At 50.5% G+C, this 21,922-nt stretch overlaps 1 protein-coding gene across 2 annotated transcripts; it reads right to left on the bottom strand.

Moving 5' to 3' along the window:
* Positions 1–421: 421 nt before the first annotated feature.
* Wsb2 (WD repeat and SOCS box-containing 2) lies at positions 422–21,718 on the bottom strand. 2 transcript variants are annotated; one of them, XM_030254744.1, is made up of 9 exons: positions 21,325–21,509; positions 15,264–15,432; positions 8,088–8,332; positions 7,803–7,934; positions 4,810–4,910; positions 3,082–3,254; positions 2,416–2,526; positions 2,225–2,332; positions 422–1,633 (listed from the first exon to the last, which is right to left on the bottom strand). In XM_030254744.1, exons 5-9 carry the CDS (start codon positions 4,837–4,839, stop codon positions 1,471–1,473), a joined length of 585 nt encoding a protein of 194 aa, XP_030110604.1. In that variant the 5' UTR covers positions 4,840–4,910; positions 7,803–7,934; positions 8,088–8,332; positions 15,264–15,432; positions 21,325–21,509; the 3' UTR covers positions 422–1,470. The 2 variants fall into 2 exon arrangements, with proteins under 2 accessions (XP_030110604.1, NP_067514.2); NM_021539.5 differs by lacking the exon at positions 21,325–21,509 and adding an exon at positions 21,550–21,718 and having other exon boundaries at positions 434–1,633.
* Positions 21,719–21,922: the final 204 nt, after the last annotated feature.

Genomic DNA, 21,922 nt, shown 5'->3' with positions numbered 1-21,922 from the left:
TGAGGGGCACTGGAGGGCACCCGGTGCACCATGGGTAAAATGCATCTCAGGGAGGTGCTTTCAGTGTGTGCTGTCAAAGGGAGAAACTGACTTTCTTGTCCATGGAGAGCTTGCTCCCAAGTTTCAAGCTGAGTGAAGGCAGCATCCCAGCCATGTGGAAGAGTTGCCACCAGTGTCCTGCTTTCCATTTTAAAAAAAATTTTTCCCCTGAGACAGGGTTTCTCTGTAGCCCTGGTTGTCCTGGAACTCACTCTGTAGACCAGGCTGGCCTCAAACCCAGAAATCCGCCTGCCTCTGCCTCCCAAGTGCTGGGATTAAAGGCGTGCGCCATCACTGCCCAGCTACTGCACTCCTTTTATGTTTGGTTTAAACGTTTTGTTTTGCTTCTTAATGAGAGAGAGAAAAAAAGAACAGAGACAGGTTTTTTTTTTCTTTTTTTCTCTTTTCTCCCTTCAATGAAAGCCTCATTTTGCATTGTTCTTCAAATAGAGGAGACTCCTCTATGCATACACTGTACAATGTTAACACTGCCTCCATAAAGCATCAATTAAGAAAGGCCAAAGAATAAGATGTTGAGTTTCTTTTAAAATAATTTAAAATATATTAACTTTCTAAGGCAGATTTTGTGTGAGGCGTCTTGAATAGGTAGCTGCTACCGCTGTCAAAGAACGGTGCTTGGAAGGGGCTGTCTGTTTTGGGCAGTTGAACTGGAGGGTACATCCCATGAGGTCAAGCAGCAGAGACAAACACATGTGACAGACAGCACAAGCCAGTGATGTCAGCACTGACTCCACACGACTTAGACTTGGCTCCACAACTGGGCCACTTAAGAACTCTGGTTCTTCGAGACAATTGAGAAAACACAGTTGTACCTTACTATCTGCTGAGAAAATACAAATAAATATGCTGATAAATGGCCATCTGACCGTCATGCACCGAGGAACGCCTCCTCGTATGATCTGAATACTCGCTTGTTACTTCCTACACATGCAACCACTGTTTACAGGAAACAAAAGCCGGCACTAGTGTATGGTGAGGAGCTCAGCCCAGTCCACGCGCAGCTGAGCAGGGAACCAAACACCAGAGTTCCTCTGACCACAACGGAGGAACTTCAAACCATGCAGCCGCTGGCTGGAAATAGGCAGCAGAAATGCCCTACGTGGCAGGTACTTCCCAGTTAAGGGAGTGTGGCTTGGCCGCCACCAGAGAGGCTCTGGAGCCCGCTTGCCTTTATTACCCCAGCAACATCCACAACTGCACTTGGCTTCAACACAACTAGACTGACGAAGGCTGCTCACCACGGATGAAGACGAGGTAAGGCCGGCACCACAGAAGTGGGGTCACGCAGACCTACTTGCACATGCCATGGGAGGAAGGAAGGTCCACACTGGTCCAGTGTGAGCTGCCTGACTCCATCCTAGCCAGTCCCTTGTACTGCTGCTGCTGCAGGAGGTGGGGGAGCCGGCACTGCTAGAAAGTCCTGTATGTGAGGAACTCTTTCATCTTCTTGGGGATTGGCAGTGCTAGGACTTGATACGTTGTCAGGAAACTTCGGAGGGCTTTCCTGCATAAGTGCTTCAGTGAGGACAGGACCCGGGGAGCTGTCCAGAACTGGACATGGCCATCTCTCGTCCTGAAACAACAGAGACCAGTGCTTAGCAGCCCCAGAGAGCTGTTTTCATTATAATGGACAGTGGTGATTCTGGGATGACCTGAAATGGAGACTCCAAAAGCTGGAGTGGGCCCTGACTGGGAAATGCTGCAGACTGCTGGTAATGCCTGCTGTTTGGTAGGATTGTTAGAACCCAGGATTTTGTGACCTGTGCCTGTGGTCCCAGCTGGTTCATCAGATTAAAGTGGGATGAGAACCCAAGCCCAGGAACTCAAGACCAGTGAGGTTTAAGATTGTCCAAAACCAACAACAAAAACACCTTTGATGACAAGAGGCTTGCACGAGAAGGGCCTGAGCTCACACAATAACGGCCATGTACCAATTATAGATGTGATCTGTAAGGTGACCTCAGCTGTAGACTTCCCAGATAAAAACAGCATCATCGTATCTTATGCCTCCTTGTGGAGTTGGCCATTCAGGTAACATGGACCACATACAGGTCTCTCCTTGCCTTTACATTGATTACTAACATCTATAAATGGCATTACTGTTCTCCACACTTCCTTCATGGTGCACACAGAGTCTGCCCATCTGTTCAAAGCACATACATACCCTGTGGCAATAATTCCACCGTGTGGGAAGAACGTGCAGCAAAGACCATTGGTCATCGGAGCAAAGGCAACCGGAGCCTTCAGTTCCAGAGCCCAGATCCTGAGCAGCCTGTGTGGGAGACAAGTGTATGTGAGCTGGGTTGGGGCCAGCTCCGAGGCAGCTGGCTCTGAGCTCAAGCAGTCCCTCCTTACCTGTCATCTGCCACCGTAGCGAGATACAAGCCTTCAGGTGAGAAGCACACGGACCTCAGGGAGCTCATGTGGACGTCACTGTCATCCATGGTGGGTTCAAGCTGTGTGTGACTACAGAGCAAGAAGAGCCGGTCGGGAACGCTGGCTCCCCCTCCCCCACAGTCCTCCCCTGCAGGCAGCACACGGAGTACCCTGGCTTGTACTTATATAAAACTGTAGCAAGTGCACACTGGGAAACAAGGTCCCTGAATGCTCCAAGTGTCTCAAGATGTCAGAAGGGTTCCCAACACTTCCCTGTGCTAATTTCCTTATGTAAAGTAGGTCAGGTCCACCTAAATGCCACCGTGAAAACCGGCTTTTTAAGCTGATCTGTGGTAATTATAGGACTACTATCATTTGCTTCTGAAACAACAGAAACAGAGGAGAAAGTGGAGCAAGCTTGGGGGCGGGGGCAGGGGAATTTATACTGGAGGTAACAGCTCTGAGGAGAGTCACCCTGGACGTGGTACTACAGTTAAGGGTTACAAACAGCCCAGCTGCTGGGTTTGTATGAGCTGAAGAGAGTTCAACATGGAAAGGCACTGAGCCAACTGGGCCCTTCCATCCAAGCCGCTCCTCCCCAGCCCAGATTCCATGGTAACCCGCATAACCCCACAGGGTCCTTACTGAAGTGACCTCAGCCTCTCGCCGGTGTAGGGGTCCCACATAATCACACTGGTGTCATACGAAGCTGTGACAAGCAAGGCTGAATCAGGAGAGAAATCACAGGAGACAACACTGCTTTGGTGGCCTTCTAGTTTCCGGATTAGTGTGTAGGACCGCATGCTCCACAGAAAGACCTGCAGCAGGACAGAAATGGGTGTAGTGAGGGGGCAGAAGCGAGGCGCTTAGTTAGACACCAGTGACAGGCAGAGAAAGCCTGACCCTGCCCCTCAGCCAGGGAAAGTCAAGTTCTCTATTTCTACAAACCCCCTGGGACCCTTTATGCAGGTTTAAAGACTTAAAGACTTGCAATGAATTTTAAGAGAGCATAGGCCAGGCTAGCTTACAGAAGGCTGCCTACTCCACATTTCACACTGCTTTCTGATCCCTGCTTGTGATGGGGAAGCAGGGCTGAGGGAGATCTCAGATACGAGCAGCAGGCCCAGTGGGCCAAGCAGCAGCACCCTTCCCAGACTTCCAACATCTTGCTTAAGAGCCCTGGAAATCTGGCCCATGACTGCATCTGACCTAGCTCACAACTGTAAACCTTGATGAGAATCATCAAAATAGGATTTCCTTTTTTATCTTTACAAAACTCTCTGAGGGTGGAGATGTGGCTCAGTAGAGAGCTTGATGAACACTTTAGAAAGCCCTGGGTTCCATCCTAGCACTGCAGAGAATCGGCCTGGGGGGCAGGAGGAGTTCAGGGTCAGCCTTGGTTACACTACCCTGTCTCCAAAAACCAAAGAAAAGGAAAGGGCTTTGCTTCCATGATCAAGTTCCTGTGCTATGTCAGTGACCCCTTCAAAACTGTGTCATCCGACATCAGTTAGGTTACGCAAGCAGAAGAGAAACTCTGTCCAGATTGCCCAGGCTCTAATGTCTTTAGAACACAACAGACCAGCGCTGCTCCTGTCAGGACTGGAATTCTAATCACATGGAGTCCAACTGAAGAGATTCAAATGCAGGTCTGGGTGTGGGCTGTAGTTTTTAAAATCACGAACTCCGACAGGGAAAAAAAGGTCTGAAAATATTGCACTTCACCATTTTGGAAAAGGAACCTCCCCCAGAGATGAAGCACCCACTTCCACATCTCCCTCTCCACGGTCATGAGTGCTGTGTAGGGGGCCAGAGCCAGGCAGCCCGCCTCTGCTAGGACACACTGGCAGATGGACTGTGGCCCAGGCACTCACACACACACATGCTATGCACAGGCACACACACACACAAACACATACTATGCACAGGCACACAAACACACACATGCTGTGCACAGGCACACACACACACACACACACACACACACACACACTGTGCACAGGCACACAGACACATGCTATGCACAGGCACACACAGACACATGCTGTGCACAGGCACACACACACACATGCTGTGCACAGGCGCGCACACACACACACACACACACACACATGCTATGCACAGGCACACACACACACACATGCTATGCACAGGCACACACACACATGCTGTGCACAGGCACACACACACACACACACACAGTGCACAGGCACACACACACACATGCTGTGCACAGGCACACACACACACATGCTGTGCACAGGCACACACACACACATGCTATGCACAGGCACACACACACACATGCTATGCACAGGCACACACACACACATGCTGTGCACAGGCACGCACACACACACACTGGAGGCTTACCGACTTCTCCCCAGCTGCAGAGCACAGCATGCTACAGTCAGGGGAGATGGAGCAGCAGTAAACCCACTGCAGATGGCCGGATAACACCTGGATCTGCTTACCTGCCACACAAGAACAGAAGGCGATTCATCAGGCCTCAGAAATAAAAGACCAGTAAAGCCTCCGGGTGTCAGCTAGGCAAAAGACCCACATTCTAGTGCAGGACAAGAACTGGGCAAACACTTGGAAATCAAAGGGCAAAGGAAACTCCTGCACCCTAGGAAGGCAGCAGCCAAGGGTGCGCCTCCCCTGTGGCTTCCTCTAGTCTGCAGCTGAGGACGGCAAAGGTGCGCAGCTCGGTGCACAATCTTTTCAAGAACTCAGCACTGTGAGTACTCACACCTATGCAGGCTTAACAGCCTCTCCAAGTTCCCTAAGGCACTCTGTTCAAGCACGCTAGCAGGACAATCATCAGAGGCACGTGCTCTGAGGTCAGACAACCTGGCTGCGAGAACCACTGCGCTCTTTGCTCAGGGTATGGTCAGGGGCTGTGCATCACGCTGTCAGGCCTGGACTTTCCCAACCCCAAGGCTGGCCCACATGAGAATGAGTGAGTCAATGCGGCAGACGCTCAGCCTGTGGTCCAAAAGAAATACAAACTTCCTCACGTAGGGTATTGCTTAAGGAAAACTGCAATGTACAGGAAGAAAGATGAGGGACAGCATTCTCTTCTTGTGAAATGACCTCAAAACCCAATGTGTGTGTGTTCAGGAGTGTGTTACCAAGTACACACAGCGTGGATGGAGACATCCTGGGTTCTTGACAGGGGTTACCAATTTCAAGGGATGTCTGAAAGACGTAGGCAGGTAAGAACAGAACATACATGTAAAGCCAAGCAAGAAACACAAGAACTCGCAGATTTTTGGGTACATGTGGAGCCCACTGTCAGTCACCCCCATCTAGTCCACTCTCCCCATCAGCAAGGGATTTACTGAGTCTCCCCTCAAACCTTCCCAGCAGGGGTGTTCAAGCCTCTAGTCCCAGCATTTGGGAGGAGGAAAACATCCAATGAAGTTCAGAGCCAACCTAGGCTAAGCCATATGGTGAGGAAGTTCTACACACCCAGCATGAAATATGGTGGGGTTGGAGCTGGGCATAGTGGTTTAAGCCCTTAATCCCAGCACTCGAAAGGCAGAGGCAGGAGATCTGTGAGTCGTTGATCAACTTGGTCTATGCAGAAAGTTCCAGGACAGCCAGGAATACATAGCAAGACCCTGTCTTAAAAGTACAACAGGTCCGGTGCTGAGATGGACAGCTTAGCAGTAGTGTGTCTAAGTCAGGTGGGCCCAGACTGCCACAGGTCCTTGCTAGCAGGCCCATCTTCATCTGCTTGGTTTCAAGCTCCCATACCAGACAGAAACCACTGTGGGGCAGGGAAGGGGCAGTATCTCTTAGTGATTGAGGAGTTTGGATGAGAACACTCTAAACACCTCTGTAACTGTTTATCCACAAGCTGCTATGGACTGTGGAGATCGCCAAAATTAACAGGATACAAATATCATCTCCAAGAGATGGCATTTGGAATGGGGTCTTTGAGAAATTAAATTGGTTATGAGCAGGGAGCCCTCAAGAATGAGAGGAGTGCTTTATTCAAGAAAGCAAACCTCAAGAGGCCTGTGTGTCTTGTGACATAGCCATCTACAGGCTGGAGTGTGCTCCCCGTCATTCAGTGCTACTCCTTTGGTCTGCTGCTAAGGCCTCCAGGCTGTGCATGTACCATGCTAGGGCACTGAGCAGTACTCTTAATGCTAAGACAGTAGGAGAAATGCCCCACAGTGGGAGGCAGGACGGCCACCACAGCGGGGCACTGGCCCAGTCTCACTGTTGGGGAATTCACCTCTTGCAGGACTACCTATCTGGCCGTTTCTTCCCTCTACCATGTGGGTTTTGGAGATGAAACTCAGGTCACCATGCTTAGCAGCAAATTCACTGACCACTGAGCTATCTGGCCAGCCTGGACATCCTTCAAAAAAAAATTGTTTTTCAACCTATGGTGAGTCACAATAAAGTCGCATGTGTGCAGTCTGTTCGTGGGTATGTGGGCTGGCTTGGATCAATGTGCATTGATCACAGACAAGCACATGCTGAACCCTCGGAAGTGCAGTTGCCCCTAGGTGTCTGTGATCATGAGCTGGACCGCGCATCCAGATTCTGACCAGCATCCCATGAGAGGCCATTTCTAACCTCTCCAGAAACTGCAGTACTGATACTGCCTGCCTCCTTTGGCCAGGAGCCCTTGGTCTGAAAGCAGTCTAGTTGGGGACTTCCTGAAAGAAATCAGGTGTCTTTCCGAAGTAGGATCTCAGCCTAGAGTAAATGTCTCACTGCAGGTGGTCAGTCTTTACAGCACTCTGCTTGGGCAAGCTGTGTACCTGCAGAGCTCTGCTGTAGCCCCTGAGTGGTGAGAGGGAACAGGAGTTTATTGCCATCATTTCCCACAGAAGGACAGAAGGAGAGAACTCACTCCTGGAAACTGTCCTCTGGCCTCCACATGCAGGCTGTGGCATGTGTTAGCCCCACACACCCTGGGACAGTAACAGTAAATTAAAATGTTAAGAAAGACACTGTATTGAATCTAGTCTTGTCAGTGGTGCCTAAACGAGATATAGCTACTGTTCTCAGAGCATTTACACCACACCAGGGACTATGAGCCCTCTAGAGTTAGCCCTTAGGAAGAGGTGGGCTCTATAAAGACACTATGGCAGCTTCTGTATGAGGCACGAGCACTTGGGTGTTGGTGTCCCGAGAAGGTCTTTGAGTCTACCCCTGCAGGACAGCCGTGCAGTGAACTGTGACATTAAAAACACCTTTAGCTCAGTACTTTGAGGCCACAGGGTGGCTACAAGAACATCTCAGAAGGGCTTGTTGGCTGACATGGAGGAGGAAGGCAGCTCAACATGAAATAGCCCTGCTGAGATGAAGGCAGGACCAAGTGGCTCAGCCCCTGCCCCTACCGTGCTTATTCAGGTCCCAAATTCGAAGTGTCTTATCCCGGGATGCAGAGACCAAAATCAAACTGCCGCTGGGCGTGAAGCTCAGATCTCTCACGACGTCTTGGTGGCCAGAAAGATTCAGAAGCAGGAGGCCTGGAGGGAGCAGGTCGGGGGAAGGTGGAGGTCAGGGGAAGGTGGAAGCAGCTCGCTGGCTGGCACCCACTCCGCAGCCAACTGGCAGGGGTGAGGCCTGACCACAAGCCACGCGCACACCGCCCTGCACCTAGTACTAGCCAGCAGACCTACCTGTCTGTACCTCCCAAATCTTGATCTGCCCATCGTTGAGACCTGTGGCCAGGATCAGGCAAGAAACATCAGGCGCCTGGGGATGGTGACGTGCCCAGAGTTTCCTGCTGGGTGGAGAGGGCCATGGGCTGAAGGCCAGCCCCCACACAATCTGGCCACAGTCCAGCGTCTTCTCCTTCAGACTGCCCCGTCCTTTTGGGTCATTCTTGCTGCTTCGGCTCTTGGCTTCGAATCCTTTAGGGATGCTGGGCAAAGCAGACATTTCTGAGTGAATCTACAGCTGTAACTAACATGCCAACCACCTTGCCAGCCAGACTCTTGATTCCTAGAAGTTACTTCTGGCATTCTGTGAACTCTGGAATGCTTTCAATTCCTTTTGGAATTCATGGGACATGGGCTTTACTTCTTTGGCTCATCTAACTTGCAGCAGCCCTGAGATGGGGTGACCTGCCTTGTGAGACAAGTAGATCATAGAGGCTCCAAGGAGCCACGTGCTTGCTCAGGAAGTTCTCTTGGGTTTTGGACCTAGAGAGAAGCAAGCACGTTTCCCCATGGGAACGTGTGTCACGCACAGTGTACGTCTGCAAGCCGGACAGACAGAGTAGAACCTGAGTCCTTTCACTCTGCTGTTCCCCTGTTTATCCGGCTTGCCTCCAGCTCAGACACTCCAAAGGGACTGCAGTGAGCCCTCTCTCGACATGACAGCCCATGTGGTGCGTACTAAGGCTGCCCTCACACACTACAGCCCATGTGGTGCATCCTGAAGGCTGCCCTCACACACTACAGTCTAGGTGGTGCTGAGGCTCCTTCACCCACCTCCTTGATGGGACATCTAGCTTGGGACCAACCCACACATCAGCCAACCACAGCACAGCTCACAGGGTACTTACCCTTGGGACTCTCACCTCAGCCCTGACCTTTCCTATCCCCCTGGTTGAGACAAGGCCTGGAAAGTGAACTCAGGCCCCAGGCCCAAGGCCCTGTCCACCACTGTACCCAGTATGGTCACAGTGCTCTAAAGTTTGGCCTGAAAGCACAAGTCTACTATTCCTCAAGGTATATCTGACCAGCAGACAGCAAGCTCCACTTTTCCAGACTAAGTTGATTGTTTTGTATACTCAGTTGGAGGAAACCAGATGAGGACCCCAGATCCTCAGGCAAGCTCAGCTTCCCTCCATGAGAACTCCCCTTCCCAACAGCCCATGTGCCTGCACTGCTTTGTGGTCACGTGCCCTGAAACTGCATTAAACCCCACTGCTGTCAACTGCATAGGACAATACATTTTAAAATGGCAGCAAGCCCATCTGGAGATCTCGGACTCTCTAGCCTACCTGGTCGGCTGTTTCTGTTTTTGCTCCAACAATTCTTTTACTTGTCGTAGCTTACAAGTCAACATATGTTGATGGAATACTTACAATGTCAGTGTGCATGTGTGGTGTATAGAGACAAAGGGTGAACGCTTCCAACACTCCTCCCTCACACCCACATCACAGAGCATCGGAAAACCTCTCCTGGAACACGGTCCAAGGGGATACCAGAGTCACAGAACTCACCCTGCTGCCTGCCAGGGCTCTAGCTTTGGAACCTCCAGCCATTCACCGCTCTCACCCTTGGTAGCCAGCACTGTACTCCTGGCTGCTGAGTCGTCTCTGCTTTAGACTCCACATAAGAAAAGGTCACATCCCGTGTCTTTGTGTCTACCGTACATTACTCCTTATAATGTCTTCTGGGTTTACCAGTGTTGCAGAAAATGACAGGATTTGTTTGGTTTTGGAGACAGGGTCTTACCATATAGTCCTAGCTAGCCTGGAGCTCACAGAGATCTGCCTGTCTCTGCCTCCCGAGAGCTGAGGTCGAGATATGCCAGTCCATTCCTAATCACTGACAGGGAATTTAAAGAGAGAGGTTTTGTTGGGATCCTGGTCTCTCATTTCTGTGCACAATGCAATACTGAAGGAGCTGGACAGGAAGGCAGACCTGGCCCCACAGCCTCGGAAGCCATTATCTGGAGAGAGATTGCTGTTCTGGATAAAAACAGCACTGGAGGCCAAGGCCACACTGAACTCTGGAGGCCATAACTGGTCCAGGCCCCTCCTCTACCGTGTGAATTCTGTATACTCAGGTTCCAGGTGTGAAGAGCCTCATCCCGGGATGCAGACACCGAGAGCAGACTGCCAGCTGGCCTCTGATCATCATCTGGCCTCTGTCACGGATCCTGACCAATCCACATGTGTCACTGCCCCATCCACACTGCCCACACCTGCCTGATCCTGACACAGGGACCAGAGTTTCTCATCTTGGGAAAGGCAGGCCACAAAAGACACACCTTTAATACCAGTGATTGGGAGGCAGTGGTAGGCAGATCTGAGTTCAATACCAGCCTGGTCTACAGGATGAGTTAGTTCCAGGCCAGCCAGGGCTACAGAGAGAAACCCTGTCTTGAAAAAAACAAACAGGGCTGGAGAAATGGCTCAGCGGTTAAGAGTACTGACTGCTCTTCCTAAGGTCCTGAGTTCAAATCCCAGCAACCACATGGTGGCTCACAACCATCCGAAACGTACCCTCCTCTTCCGGAGGGTCTGAAGACAGCTACAGTGTACTTACATATCATAAATAAATAAATATTTAAAAAAGAAAATTAAACAAACAAACAAACAAACAAGGCTGGAGAGATGGCTCAGCCATTAAGAGCACTGGCTGCTCTTCCAGAGGTCCCGAGTTCAATTCCCAGCAACCACATGGTGGCTCACAACCATCTGTAATGGGATATGATGCCCTCTTCTGGTGTGTGTCTGAAGACAGCCACAGTGTACTCGTAAAATAAATAAATAAATATTTTTTTAAAAAAAAGAAAAACAAACAAACAAAAGAAAACAAAGCAAAAAAGGGGGCCCAGAGCTAGGTGTGTAGTCCCGCCCACCTGTTATCCTAGCACCGGGAGGGAGGCTCAGGCAGGAGGATCAGTAGTTTGAGACCAGTCTGGATCACAGGAGACCTTATCTCAGAAAAGAAAAAGGAACAGCCCATGGAGGGGTGAAACAGCTTAGAACCTCTAGCTTATTTAAAAATGGAGCTCTTGCTCCTGTACCTACTGATGGGAGCATCTCACCTCCTCACTTACAGGATGAGGAGTATGTACTGATGGGAGCATCTCACTGCCTCACTCACAGGATGAGGAGTATGTACTGATGGGAGCATCTCACCGCCTCACTCACAGGATGAGGAGTATGTACTGACTGGAGCATCTCACCGCCTCACTCACAGGATGAGGAGTATGTACCGCTTGTTTCATTTAATGGTGGTTGGGTCTTTCTAGAGAGAGAAAGTCACCCATGGCTAACAAAGGGCTACCTATGTTCTTGAGAACTCTGCAGTTTGTCCTTGGGGATCCTAATGTGGCCTACATAAACTAGGACAGTCACAGCCTCACAAGCAGTACAGCCTCACTGTCACAAACAGGCTCTTCGCTGACTAAATCACGGCTGAGTGTCACCAGCCTGCATTGAAGCAACTGCTTTAAAACAATTGACTCCGCTGGGTCACGAGGTCAGAGTTCTCGGCAAGTGCATCCTAGCCCAGCATCCAGGAAATGCTCTGGGGGCCTGAGCGTGCTGCTGAGTGAGTGTGTAACAGGAGAGCCAGACACACGGAAGGGAGAGCAGGTGGACGCTTAGGAGAGGGTGCTAAGGGAACAGGAGGCACTAGCAATGGTTTTCAACCTGTCCCTTGAATCCCTTTGGGGGTCAAACAACCCTTTCACAGGGGTGGCCTAAGGCTACTAGAAAACACAAGATATTTATATTACAACTCATAACTGTAGCAAGATTACAGTTATGATGTAGCAGTGAAAATAATATTATGGTTGTGGGGTGTCACCACGCCATGAGGAGCTGTATTAAAGGGTTGCAGCATCAGGAAGGTTGAGAACCAGTGCTCTAGCAGAAACTGACTTCACTTGAGTTAAAGTTTCTCAAGTCGAGGGCAGATGCAATGGCTTGGCAGCTCAGGAGCTTGCTGTCATGGTGACAGCCCAAGCTCGATGCCTGGGACGCAGAAGGTGGGAAGAGAGGGCACACCTGCAGTTGTCCTGTGCCTTTCATACTTGTGCAGGTGCATGCACGTGCGCGTCTTTTTTTTTTTTTTTTTTTTTTTTTTTTGGTATTCAGATCTTTATTCTTGAAAGTCGTGTGCATGACTGTGGGTGAATGGCAGGTACCTTGCCCTAACAGATGCATTTGCTAATAGAACGGGGTGGGAACAGGACCCTCTGTTGTGTAACTCTAGCTATCATGGAACTTGCTCTGTAGACCACCTCTGCCTCTGCCTACTTACTGAGTGTTCCCACTAAAGGTGTGTGTGCTTTACCATGCCTGGCTAATAGGATTAAAATGCTGGGTGTGTGGGCTCACATCTTTAATCCCAGCACTTGGATCTCTGGGAGTCTGACGCCAGCCTGGTCTATCTACCAAGTTCCAGGACAATGAGGGCCACACCGAGAAACCCTGTCTCGGAAAACCAAATGCGTAACTATTCTGGGCTGTAGCTCAGTTACAGAGTACCTTTATCACTCAGGCAAGGTCCAAGGTTGGGTCACCTGTCGTACCAATACAAGAATAAACAAGCAGACAAGGTCAGATACCCCTAGCAAGAATATGATGGTGGCAGTACCAATAACTTATGAAATGCAAGACACAACAGGAGATCCAGAAATAAATACGCATAGCTTTAAATAAATATGAAAGTTTAAATAAACATGCAAACTATGCAGCCTGGGGCCATAGCTGTGTGACAGGGCACTTACACAGAGGCCTGGTCCAAGGTCCAGCACAGGACAGAATACCTCACTGTCCAACCAGACTTTAACCACAGTAAACAAGTCACTAGGAACAGCTGTGTACTCGCTTCTGAGACAGTCCCATGGGTCATGTCACATACTGCTCTACTGTACATGCCTCTCTCGTGTAATACGGCACCTATAATACATGCACACAGCAGCCGTGATCGCACGCAGCGGTGTGGCTTCTTTTTCTGTTTGTACTGTTTTCAGTAGGGATGGAACCCAGAGACTCACACGCTCAGGAAGGAGGCCCTCACGCTGAGCTAAGCTGCAGCCTATCCCAGGGCCTGGCTCAGTGGCTCGGGCTACTCCCTGCCTCAGCCTCACCAGCAGCTGTAGTGACAGGGGCACTGCCATGCCTAGATGCTTTGAAAACAAGTCATCTGCTTGCACTACACCAGACTATCATTCTTCAATACCCGCGCTACCTCCCCAGACCAGTGATTTCCCATTTAACACACTAGTGAATACATTTCTTGTTTTGGTGAATGACACAGAAAAAAACCCTAACATTCCAACAGCCCTTCCCAGTTTTACTGATTATAAAGAGAAGGCTGTACTTGCCTGCAATGATGTAGGTAATTGAGAGTAAGAGTACTCTAGAGGAAAATAACAACAACAACAACAAAAAGACTTTTCAGACAATAAGCCAAACCTAGACTCAAACCCAGATACAAAGAATCTCTGGCTCTAGTTAGGAAATGTACCACATCCATAGTGAGTGACGCTGCCCTTCCCTTCCTGTTATAGAAGAACCTCACCCAACTCACTTGTCAGGGTGAAGCCACTCAGGAGGCAGCCCACCACCAGTCACCTCAGAGCCCCCACCCCCACTTTGGACAGTCCAAGGATTCGAGGGAGTTAGGTTCCAGGAAATAGGGACTGTGTAACTCATACCTTCCTCCCCAGCAGTGTGGGGCTGTCCCAGGACAAGCAGGACTCTTGGTGGCATTACCAGTATCAAGGCAACAGCTCCCCACGAACTGTACCTAAGCATCACGGAGGAGAGATGCCAGGAGCCTCCAGAACAAGTCTGATGTACTTCTGTGTTCTCTGCCTCTGTTCAGTGCCAACTGAAGACAATGTACAATGACTACATGCAGACAGGCTCAATCAATCGATCAATCCAGACTCAACTGAATAAATAAATAACTCAGAACAGAAGGAAGACACATCAACCAGGAGAAACACTGGCACCACAGCAAACTACAAACTAGGTTAGAAAACCAAGGGGAAAAAAAACAAACAGAAAGGAAACAAAGACCCAGTTAGAAAATGGCCAGAGATCGGAGGAGGAGGAAGAATTCCCTGAAGGAAGGACTCAGAGATCCATTAGCACAGGAAAAGGCTCCGAAGGTAGCAGGAAGGAAATGCAAATCAGACTCCACCTCACACCAGGAGAGCCAGGCAGGAACACAGTGACCACCAGTGTCCAGTGTCTCAAGGAAGCCTCCAATTTCAAATCTGAAGAACTAGGTCACAGAGAACTGTACCACCACTGTGACAAACAGCCTCCACTCCCTCAGTCCAACACTGGACGCACACGCCTCCGCAGATGTGTCCAAAAACATTCAGAGCAGAGAAAATAAAATAAAAAAACCTGTCAATTGAGTCTGGCATCTCACACCAGTACAATGTCACTGCGCAGGAAACAGAAGTGAACGGTGGTGAGCGCACGCACACGTGTACACACGTGCACACACACACACACACACACACACACACACACACACACACACACACACACACACACACACACAGAGCCAGGCACTATTTGTAGCTGTGTTGAGAGAGTCCCATGCAGAAACATCCAAGTAAAAAGCCCTTGACAGGTGAGCCCACAGTGAGGGCACAAAACACAGTAGTTGCCAGGTCAAAGCCATGGAGGACAATGGAGACAGGTGTCTCTCTGAGGAAGTGACAGTGCTCGAGAACGGATTCTGGTAGCAGGTGCACAGCTCTGTAGATTTTCTTTGAGGTGGAGTTACACCTAGTGCAGGCTCTCCTCCACCTGGTGGTCCTCTTGCCTCCAGCTCCCTAGTACTGATTACAGGATCACCGAGCACAGCTAGTGCTATATATTTCACGTGGACAACCTGTATGGGGTATCACTTCTAGCTCAATAAAGCTGTTCAAAGATTCAGGCCAACACACTCTCTACAGACCCGGTTCCCTGTGTCCAGACTGTGGGGTGCTCGGTCCTCACGAGCAAGCCCTCAGCTGTTCAGACTTTGCCCACCTAATCTTGGAAAAGACTCCCAAAGAGTAGGGAGCAGCCTGGGAAAGTGCCCAGCTCCCTGCCACGGGCCTCCTACGTTCCCCATGGTAGAAAGACTTACAACTGTTCCTCTAAGGGCCAGGGGACCAGCTTGACCACGCAGTGTCCTTGAGACCAGGCGAACCAGGAACCGTCTGGCGAGAAGGCCACGCTCCAGGTCTCACAGCTTGACTTCCAGTCGAACTGGTGGGGGCGCCCAGGCTTGAGTTCAGCCAGCAGCAGCGGCTCCTCTGGGGAAGGAGAGATCATACTTCAGAACACAGGTGACCGCCAGACTGGGGAAGCTGCTGTCTGCCCAAGACCGAGGGAGAGAGGAGGGCAGTAACGGTAGCCACAGGCTACATTCCAGGGTGGTTACTCAGCGGCAACCCTCCCATTGTGTGACTCAGAGCTACCTTGCTGTGGTGAGGACTTGGTGAATGAAGTCTCCTTTTCCTGTGAACGCCAAAGCAGGAAGAAAGTGAGAAGCAACTGTGTCCCCAATGAATGCTCTTAAGGTACCTGGTGCCTTCAGTTTGAGGGTTCCTTCTCACGCCCAGATCCCTCATCACTTCCTTCTAGAACACTCTTACTGGCTCTACTTCCTTCTTCACACAGTCCCCTTAGCCCTGGCTTAACCTGATCTAAGTGACTACTAAGCCATTCTTGTATCCCCAGGGACCCTGCCAAAGCTGAAAACACAGCCAATATATCCCAAGGCTCCCAGCTGCCTGAGCCCGGTCTGCAGCCACACCCCAGCACTAAGCCCTCCAGCAAGCCACCTCCTAGGTCATTGCCCTGCAAAGCCCAAGCCCCTTTTTTCAATCACGTCCAGTTCGTTTTCTAAGAATTGCACTTATGTCTACTGACAGGCAGCACCCCAACTTCCTACTATCAAAAGGAAAGAAGCCCAAACCTATTGTAGGCTGACACTTCAGCATTTTCCGCACCACCAAGATGACTACACCTCCCTCTCTTGAAAGCTCCATCTATCTCCTAGGAGTAGGCAGTGTTTGTTCAACCCAACCACAGGTCCTCTAAACGCCATGGCCAACTTCTAAGTCAGAGCCTGAAGAACGAGGGGTCTCAACCGTTTGTGCACAACCCACTCCAGTAGTTCTGGGATTTAACGCTCTCTGGGATAATAATGTGGTTTTTAAAAGTTATGTTATGTGTATGAGGTTTTGCCAGCATGTACATTGGTACCGTATGCATAGTGTCCATAAAGTCAAGAAAAGGGAGTTAGATCCTCTGGAACTTAAGCCACCACACGGGTCCTGGCAATTGAACCCAAGTCCTCTAAGAGAGCAACCAATGCTCTTAACTGAGTTACCTCTCCAAGACTCCTCAGAAAATGATTTAAACAAGCTATATTTCCTATATTTCCCAGCCTGCTTTTATGTAAGTTCTTACATTTGGGCCTCAAAGAAATCGGCATATACCTCAGGACGAGAAACTTTTCCTCATTAGAGGCACAGCAAGCATCCTTTCTAGGTGCACGAAATGTGTGGTTTCCCACCCCCAGAACAAGGCACTGAGATGCATGTCTTATGTATCAAAGCAGACCTGGCCTCCAGGTTGTCCTAAGTTCCCTCAGCCCCCACCTGGCATACCCTGCCCCCAACCTTGAACTTGATAGCCCAGGAGCCTGACTGCCCTTCCCCTAGATCATTACTGCCCTTCTCTATATAATCCAGACATTTTGGGGTGTCTCTGTCTCTCTCTTCTCCCTCACCCTCAATCCTTGGGGCCAGTGAACTCGCCCACTGGAGGGCAGCTTCCCAATAAACCTTCCTTTAATATAATCTAATCTGGCTTGAACTGGCTCATTTCACTGGCTGGAAAATAAATAACCTGTCACATAATCCATGCAATCCAAGGTTAGCATGATCCTGGTGAAACAGAAGGTAATGACTCACACATGAAGCACATGTTTTCTACCATGTATATAATAGGAAATTGGATGTGTCTCTTTAAGGATTTGCATGACTGTGTATGGGTGGCAGAAGCAAATGCCACAGGGCATGTGTAGGAAGAGGACTGGGAACAGTTGCCAGGAGCCGCTTCTCTCCGTCTACCACGAGCTTGAAGGACTAAACCAATTTTTGTGGCAAGTGCTTTGAAAACCCACTGAGTGATCTCACCGAACCAACAGATACACCATATTTCATAAGACATGTTGCTAGAAATTAAGATTTCAATTAGTATCTGAGTACATCACATCTTGGCTTTATAAAGAAAAAAATGGAGATATAGGTTTTAATCCATTAAGCCTAAACTGCTGTATGTATATGTGTGTGTGTGTGTGTGTGTGTATGTGTGTGTGTGTATTTATAGACTCACATGGCTCCTGCCAGAGATGTGCAAACACATGTCTGCATGAGCATTACTTTGTGGATATGAACATGTTCTGGCCTCGTGTCAACATGATAAGGCTGGGAAAACTGTGTCCCTCTGGCACACTTGCACCTGACTCACTTCCTCCCACACACACATTGCCCTCTCCTCTGATAACAATGGCATGGCACGGATGACGCTCTACACAAAATAAAAGGCTCAGCCCTTGTTTCTTTCTCTGCCCAGACCAAATTCACAGTCAAGTCCCATCAAGTCTGTCTCCGAAAGCCTCCGCTAACCTTCCTTTCCAGCCCCGTGGCTACTTCTTGAATCTCTCCAGCAGCACCTGTTGCCGGGCCTACCAGGCAATCTTCTCACTGCTCTCTGGGGCCTGCTCTGACTCCTCTCATCTGTTCTTACTTCTTAGCTTGCAGTCTCTCTTACCCAGTTCCTACCCTCAGCTCCAGCACGATCAGGCCCCTTTGACTAAGCTCAGTTAGTTCCAACCTCTGGACTTTGCACCAGCTCTCCAAGGCTGCACCTTATCTTCATTGTGTCTGCCTCAAAGGACTCCTCCCTCCAGGCAGTAATCAAGGGCCTTCACAACTCCTCATTAATTCCTTTCTAGAACTCCTGACTACTGAGGTCATTACCACTCCCCCACCCCCACCCCCCCCTCCGGCCTCACCCCCGGCCCCGCCCCAGGCACTAGGAGGTCTGCTCACAGCAGCAAATCTTGTCTGTTTGTTCCCAAAGCAAGCGGTCAGGCTACCAAGAGATACTCGTGACAGACATGCAATACCTCTTAAATACACAGGAAGTGGAGCCCATTGGACTACCAAGATGCATGTGGCATCCACTGTTCATTTGGAATTCTCAAACCCTAGCCCTGCCCAGAATTCACACTCTATTTCTGGGGTCTGGGGGGTTTCATCTTTTGCTATTTCAGGTCAGGAATCTAGATTCTAAAAGAAGACACCAGTCTCCTGGAGTCTGGGCCCAAACTAAACTTGGCAACTGGAAAACAAAACTGTAATTCGTACAGCACTTCCAAACAAACCAAGCAGAACTGGGAGGATCCAGCTTCATCTGAGACAGTACCTGCATGGCCCGCCGCGGCTGGGTCAGGACTTTGGTAAATTAATACGCCCCGCATACTTTCTGGACACCACGTGACGTACGGATAAGTGGGAAAGCCAACATACAGGGAGAGGAGGGCTCAATTAAGCTAATGAGCGTACGCACCCCTTCACATTCTCCGCATTTTTCTCGGGGAGGACTCTCTTAAAAACCTGTCAGCAGTTTCCAAGTACCTAACTGTTATTAACTGTAGTCACTGTCCTAGCTAAAGGAGATTCTGTAACCTTTGACCGACATTTCCCTAACCCTTCCAGGTTTCCCAACTAAACAAGGGATGTGTACAACAGGCAGAACGGGAGGAGGATTATCAAAGCCTCTTCCACACAAGGAAAGCCCCTTTAACAGAGGTGGAGGCAGGAGCATGGCTGGCAGCAAGCTTGGTAATCCTTCCTCCTGCCGAGGGATCTTTGCATTGCTAGGCTGAGCTGTCAGCTTGGAGAGATTTGTTTGGATGGTTGGTTGGTTTTGGTGGCTGGAGAGACTGCCCAGCCGTGGGTGCTGGGAACCAAACTCTCATATTTTTTGGCTGTGAGCCTAGCTTTTAATGGCTGAACTCTGGTCTCTCCAGGCCAGCTTGGAGAGTTTTGACTGGCTGCTCCATCATAATAATCAGCGCTCTGTGTCCATGTCACCTTCTTGGTGACATTGCTAACTCAGCAGGGTGACTAAGTCGCTGTCCTTTAGCTTTAGTCATTTAGCTTTCTTTACACTAGGGAATTCTGGGTTGAGTTTGTGGTTAGCATGCATCTGGGGTCTATTTCCTCCTCAAACCACCTTGCCTGTCTGTCACTAGTCACCAGCCATAAGCAGTTACTGAACCCCTGAACTGTGGAAGTCTATTAAGACTATAATACGGGGCTGGAGAGATGGCTCAGTGGTTAAGAGCACTGACTGCTCTTCCGGAGGTCCTGAGTTCAATTCCCAGCACCCACCCACATGGTGGCTCACAACCATCTGTAATGGGATTGGATGTCCTCTTCTGGTGTGTCTGAAGACAGCTAGAGTGTACTCACATGCATGAAATAAACAAATCAATCTTTAAGAATATAATACATGGAACTGGAGAGATGGCTCAGCAGTTAAAAGCACTCGTTACTCTAGCAGAGGAACCTGCGCTGGATTTCCAGTACCCAAATGGTAGCTCACAATTGTCTGTAACTCCTGTTTCGAGGGATCTGATGCCTTCTTCTGGCCTCTGCAGGCACCAGGTGCATGCATTGTGCAGACATCCATGCAGGCAAAACACACACATAAAATATAAAAAAGTAAATCTAAGAATAGTTTTTAAAAATTATAAAGCACACACCACACTGTAAAGCCTTAGCGGTAACGATGGCTCAGCTGTTACAGCTGCATAGGAGCCGCTTTGCTGTTCCATCCCCAGAACCACCTGGAGGCTCACAACTCTTTGTAACTTGGTACAAAGGCTCCGACGCCCTCTTCTGGCCCCCTCAGGCACTGCACGCAGCACGTGGTGCAGACAAACTGGCAGTTAAAACGCCCACACAGAAAAATTCTTCCGTCTCCAAAACATTCCTATAATTTTTGTTTCATGGCATAAATTAAACTTGAAATATTTTAGATACGTTATCCTTTTTAATTTCAACTGTTGCCTTTTTTTAATGTGTCTACGTTTAAATTACATATTGCTATTATATTACTCTGGGCCAGCAAGGACCCAGAGGGTGCCCGGCACATACCAGATAATAAATATTTGTTGAATGAATAAATTAATTGTAACCACCGTTCTACTGTTTTCTACTGTAATCCTTTTACAATAGACATTATTCAGTTTGAAAAGAGAGTAAAACTCTGGCCTAGTGTCTGGCCTTTTTAACAGTAGCTTGGTAGCTCCCAACAGCTCTGCCCACCGCCTACCACACAGACGTCAATCACTAGGGAAAAACTCTGCACTGGAAAAGATTCCGGTTTAAAAAAAAAGTGTGTGTGTGGGGGGGGGGAGGTGGTCTGGTCACAGATTGCTTTGAGATACAACTTTGAGGCATCAATGGAAACGAAAACGGAAGCTATAAAAAGAGTCACAGAAGAAAACAGTAGGGGCCATTTAAACAGAATTCTATAGGGAAGATACTGAAAGGTTTTAATCTAGATGGAAACCCGGGAGAGGAGCTGCCGCGACACCTTTCCCTGAAAGCCTGGCTCCTGCAAACAAAGAAATGTCATTTCCTAAATGCAAAGGGGACACCACCCCAGGGAACACCTGCCTTTCCAACAACCCCATCCGGCCCTGCCAGCCCTCTGGTGCATCCGAGTCCTCCAGACCTGGGTGAAGCTTCAACTTCACCGGAACAAGTCTGAGCCCTAGGCCTTGACTCTTAAAATCCCCCTACGGAATCTGTCTTTCAGCTCCGGTATTTGGGGACCCTGGAGTGTGGCGACAGCCCCCTCCCCCAGGTCCCCAACCCACGCTACTATTCCGTGATCAGGACGCTGGGACAAGAGCCCTCCAGGGAGAAGCCCCGAGGGGCTGCAGGTCTAGCCATCCCTAGCATCTCTGCGCTTTTCCAGGCGGCCAGCAAGTTCATCCCGTGCTCTCACTTTGAGCTTTCGTGGTGACAGCTGTGGACCTCACCCACTAGGGTGTCGGGACCTACGTGTCACCCCGGGGCAGTGTCCGGGGCCCCACCCCGTTCCCAGGCACCCACCCAGCGGCCGCAGCTACTACCGAGCCGCGATGGGCGCTGAGGCCAGAAGCCCGGCCATGGCGCAGGCGACCCGGGGACTCTGGAGCCATCCCAGTCCAGTGGGCTCGCTCAGGGACGGCGGCCGGTCCCCGCGGTGGCAGGAGGCCGGCTGCCGCAGCTGACAGCGAAAGTGAAACAAAGCTGCCCTCCCCGCCTCGGTCGCCGCCCCGCCGCGGCCGCACTCACCTCCGGCCTCCATGAGGACGCGCGGCCCGCCCCAGGCGGCGGGCGCCTCAGCCCCCAGGGCCGTGGGCCTTCATTCCGCGCCCGCCCCGCCGCGGCCGCGCCCGCCGCCGCCACCACCGCCGCCAATGCCGCCGCCGCTGCCGCCCGCAGAGGCCATCAGCTGCTTCCCGTCACATGGCGGCCGGCGGGGGCGGGGCCGGGGCCGGGGCGGAGAGCTCGCAGGGGAAACGCTGGGGATGCGGGGGCGGAGGCGGAGTGGGCGGCGGGCGCGGGACGCGGAGCTTCGAGGGGGACGCCGAGCTGTGGGGACGGAGGCGGGAGGCGGGGGGCGGGGAGCGGGGGGGGGGAGGGAACGCCGGACTAAAGGGACGCG

Source organism: Mus musculus, chromosome 5 (genome assembly GCF_000001635.26).
Source record: "Mus musculus strain C57BL/6J chromosome 5, GRCm38.p6 C57BL/6J".
Lineage (NCBI taxonomy): Eukaryota > Metazoa > Chordata > Mammalia > Rodentia > Muridae > Mus > Mus musculus.
The sequence above is the reverse complement of the archived record's forward strand: the minus strand, read 5'-3'. Positions and strand labels throughout refer to the sequence as shown.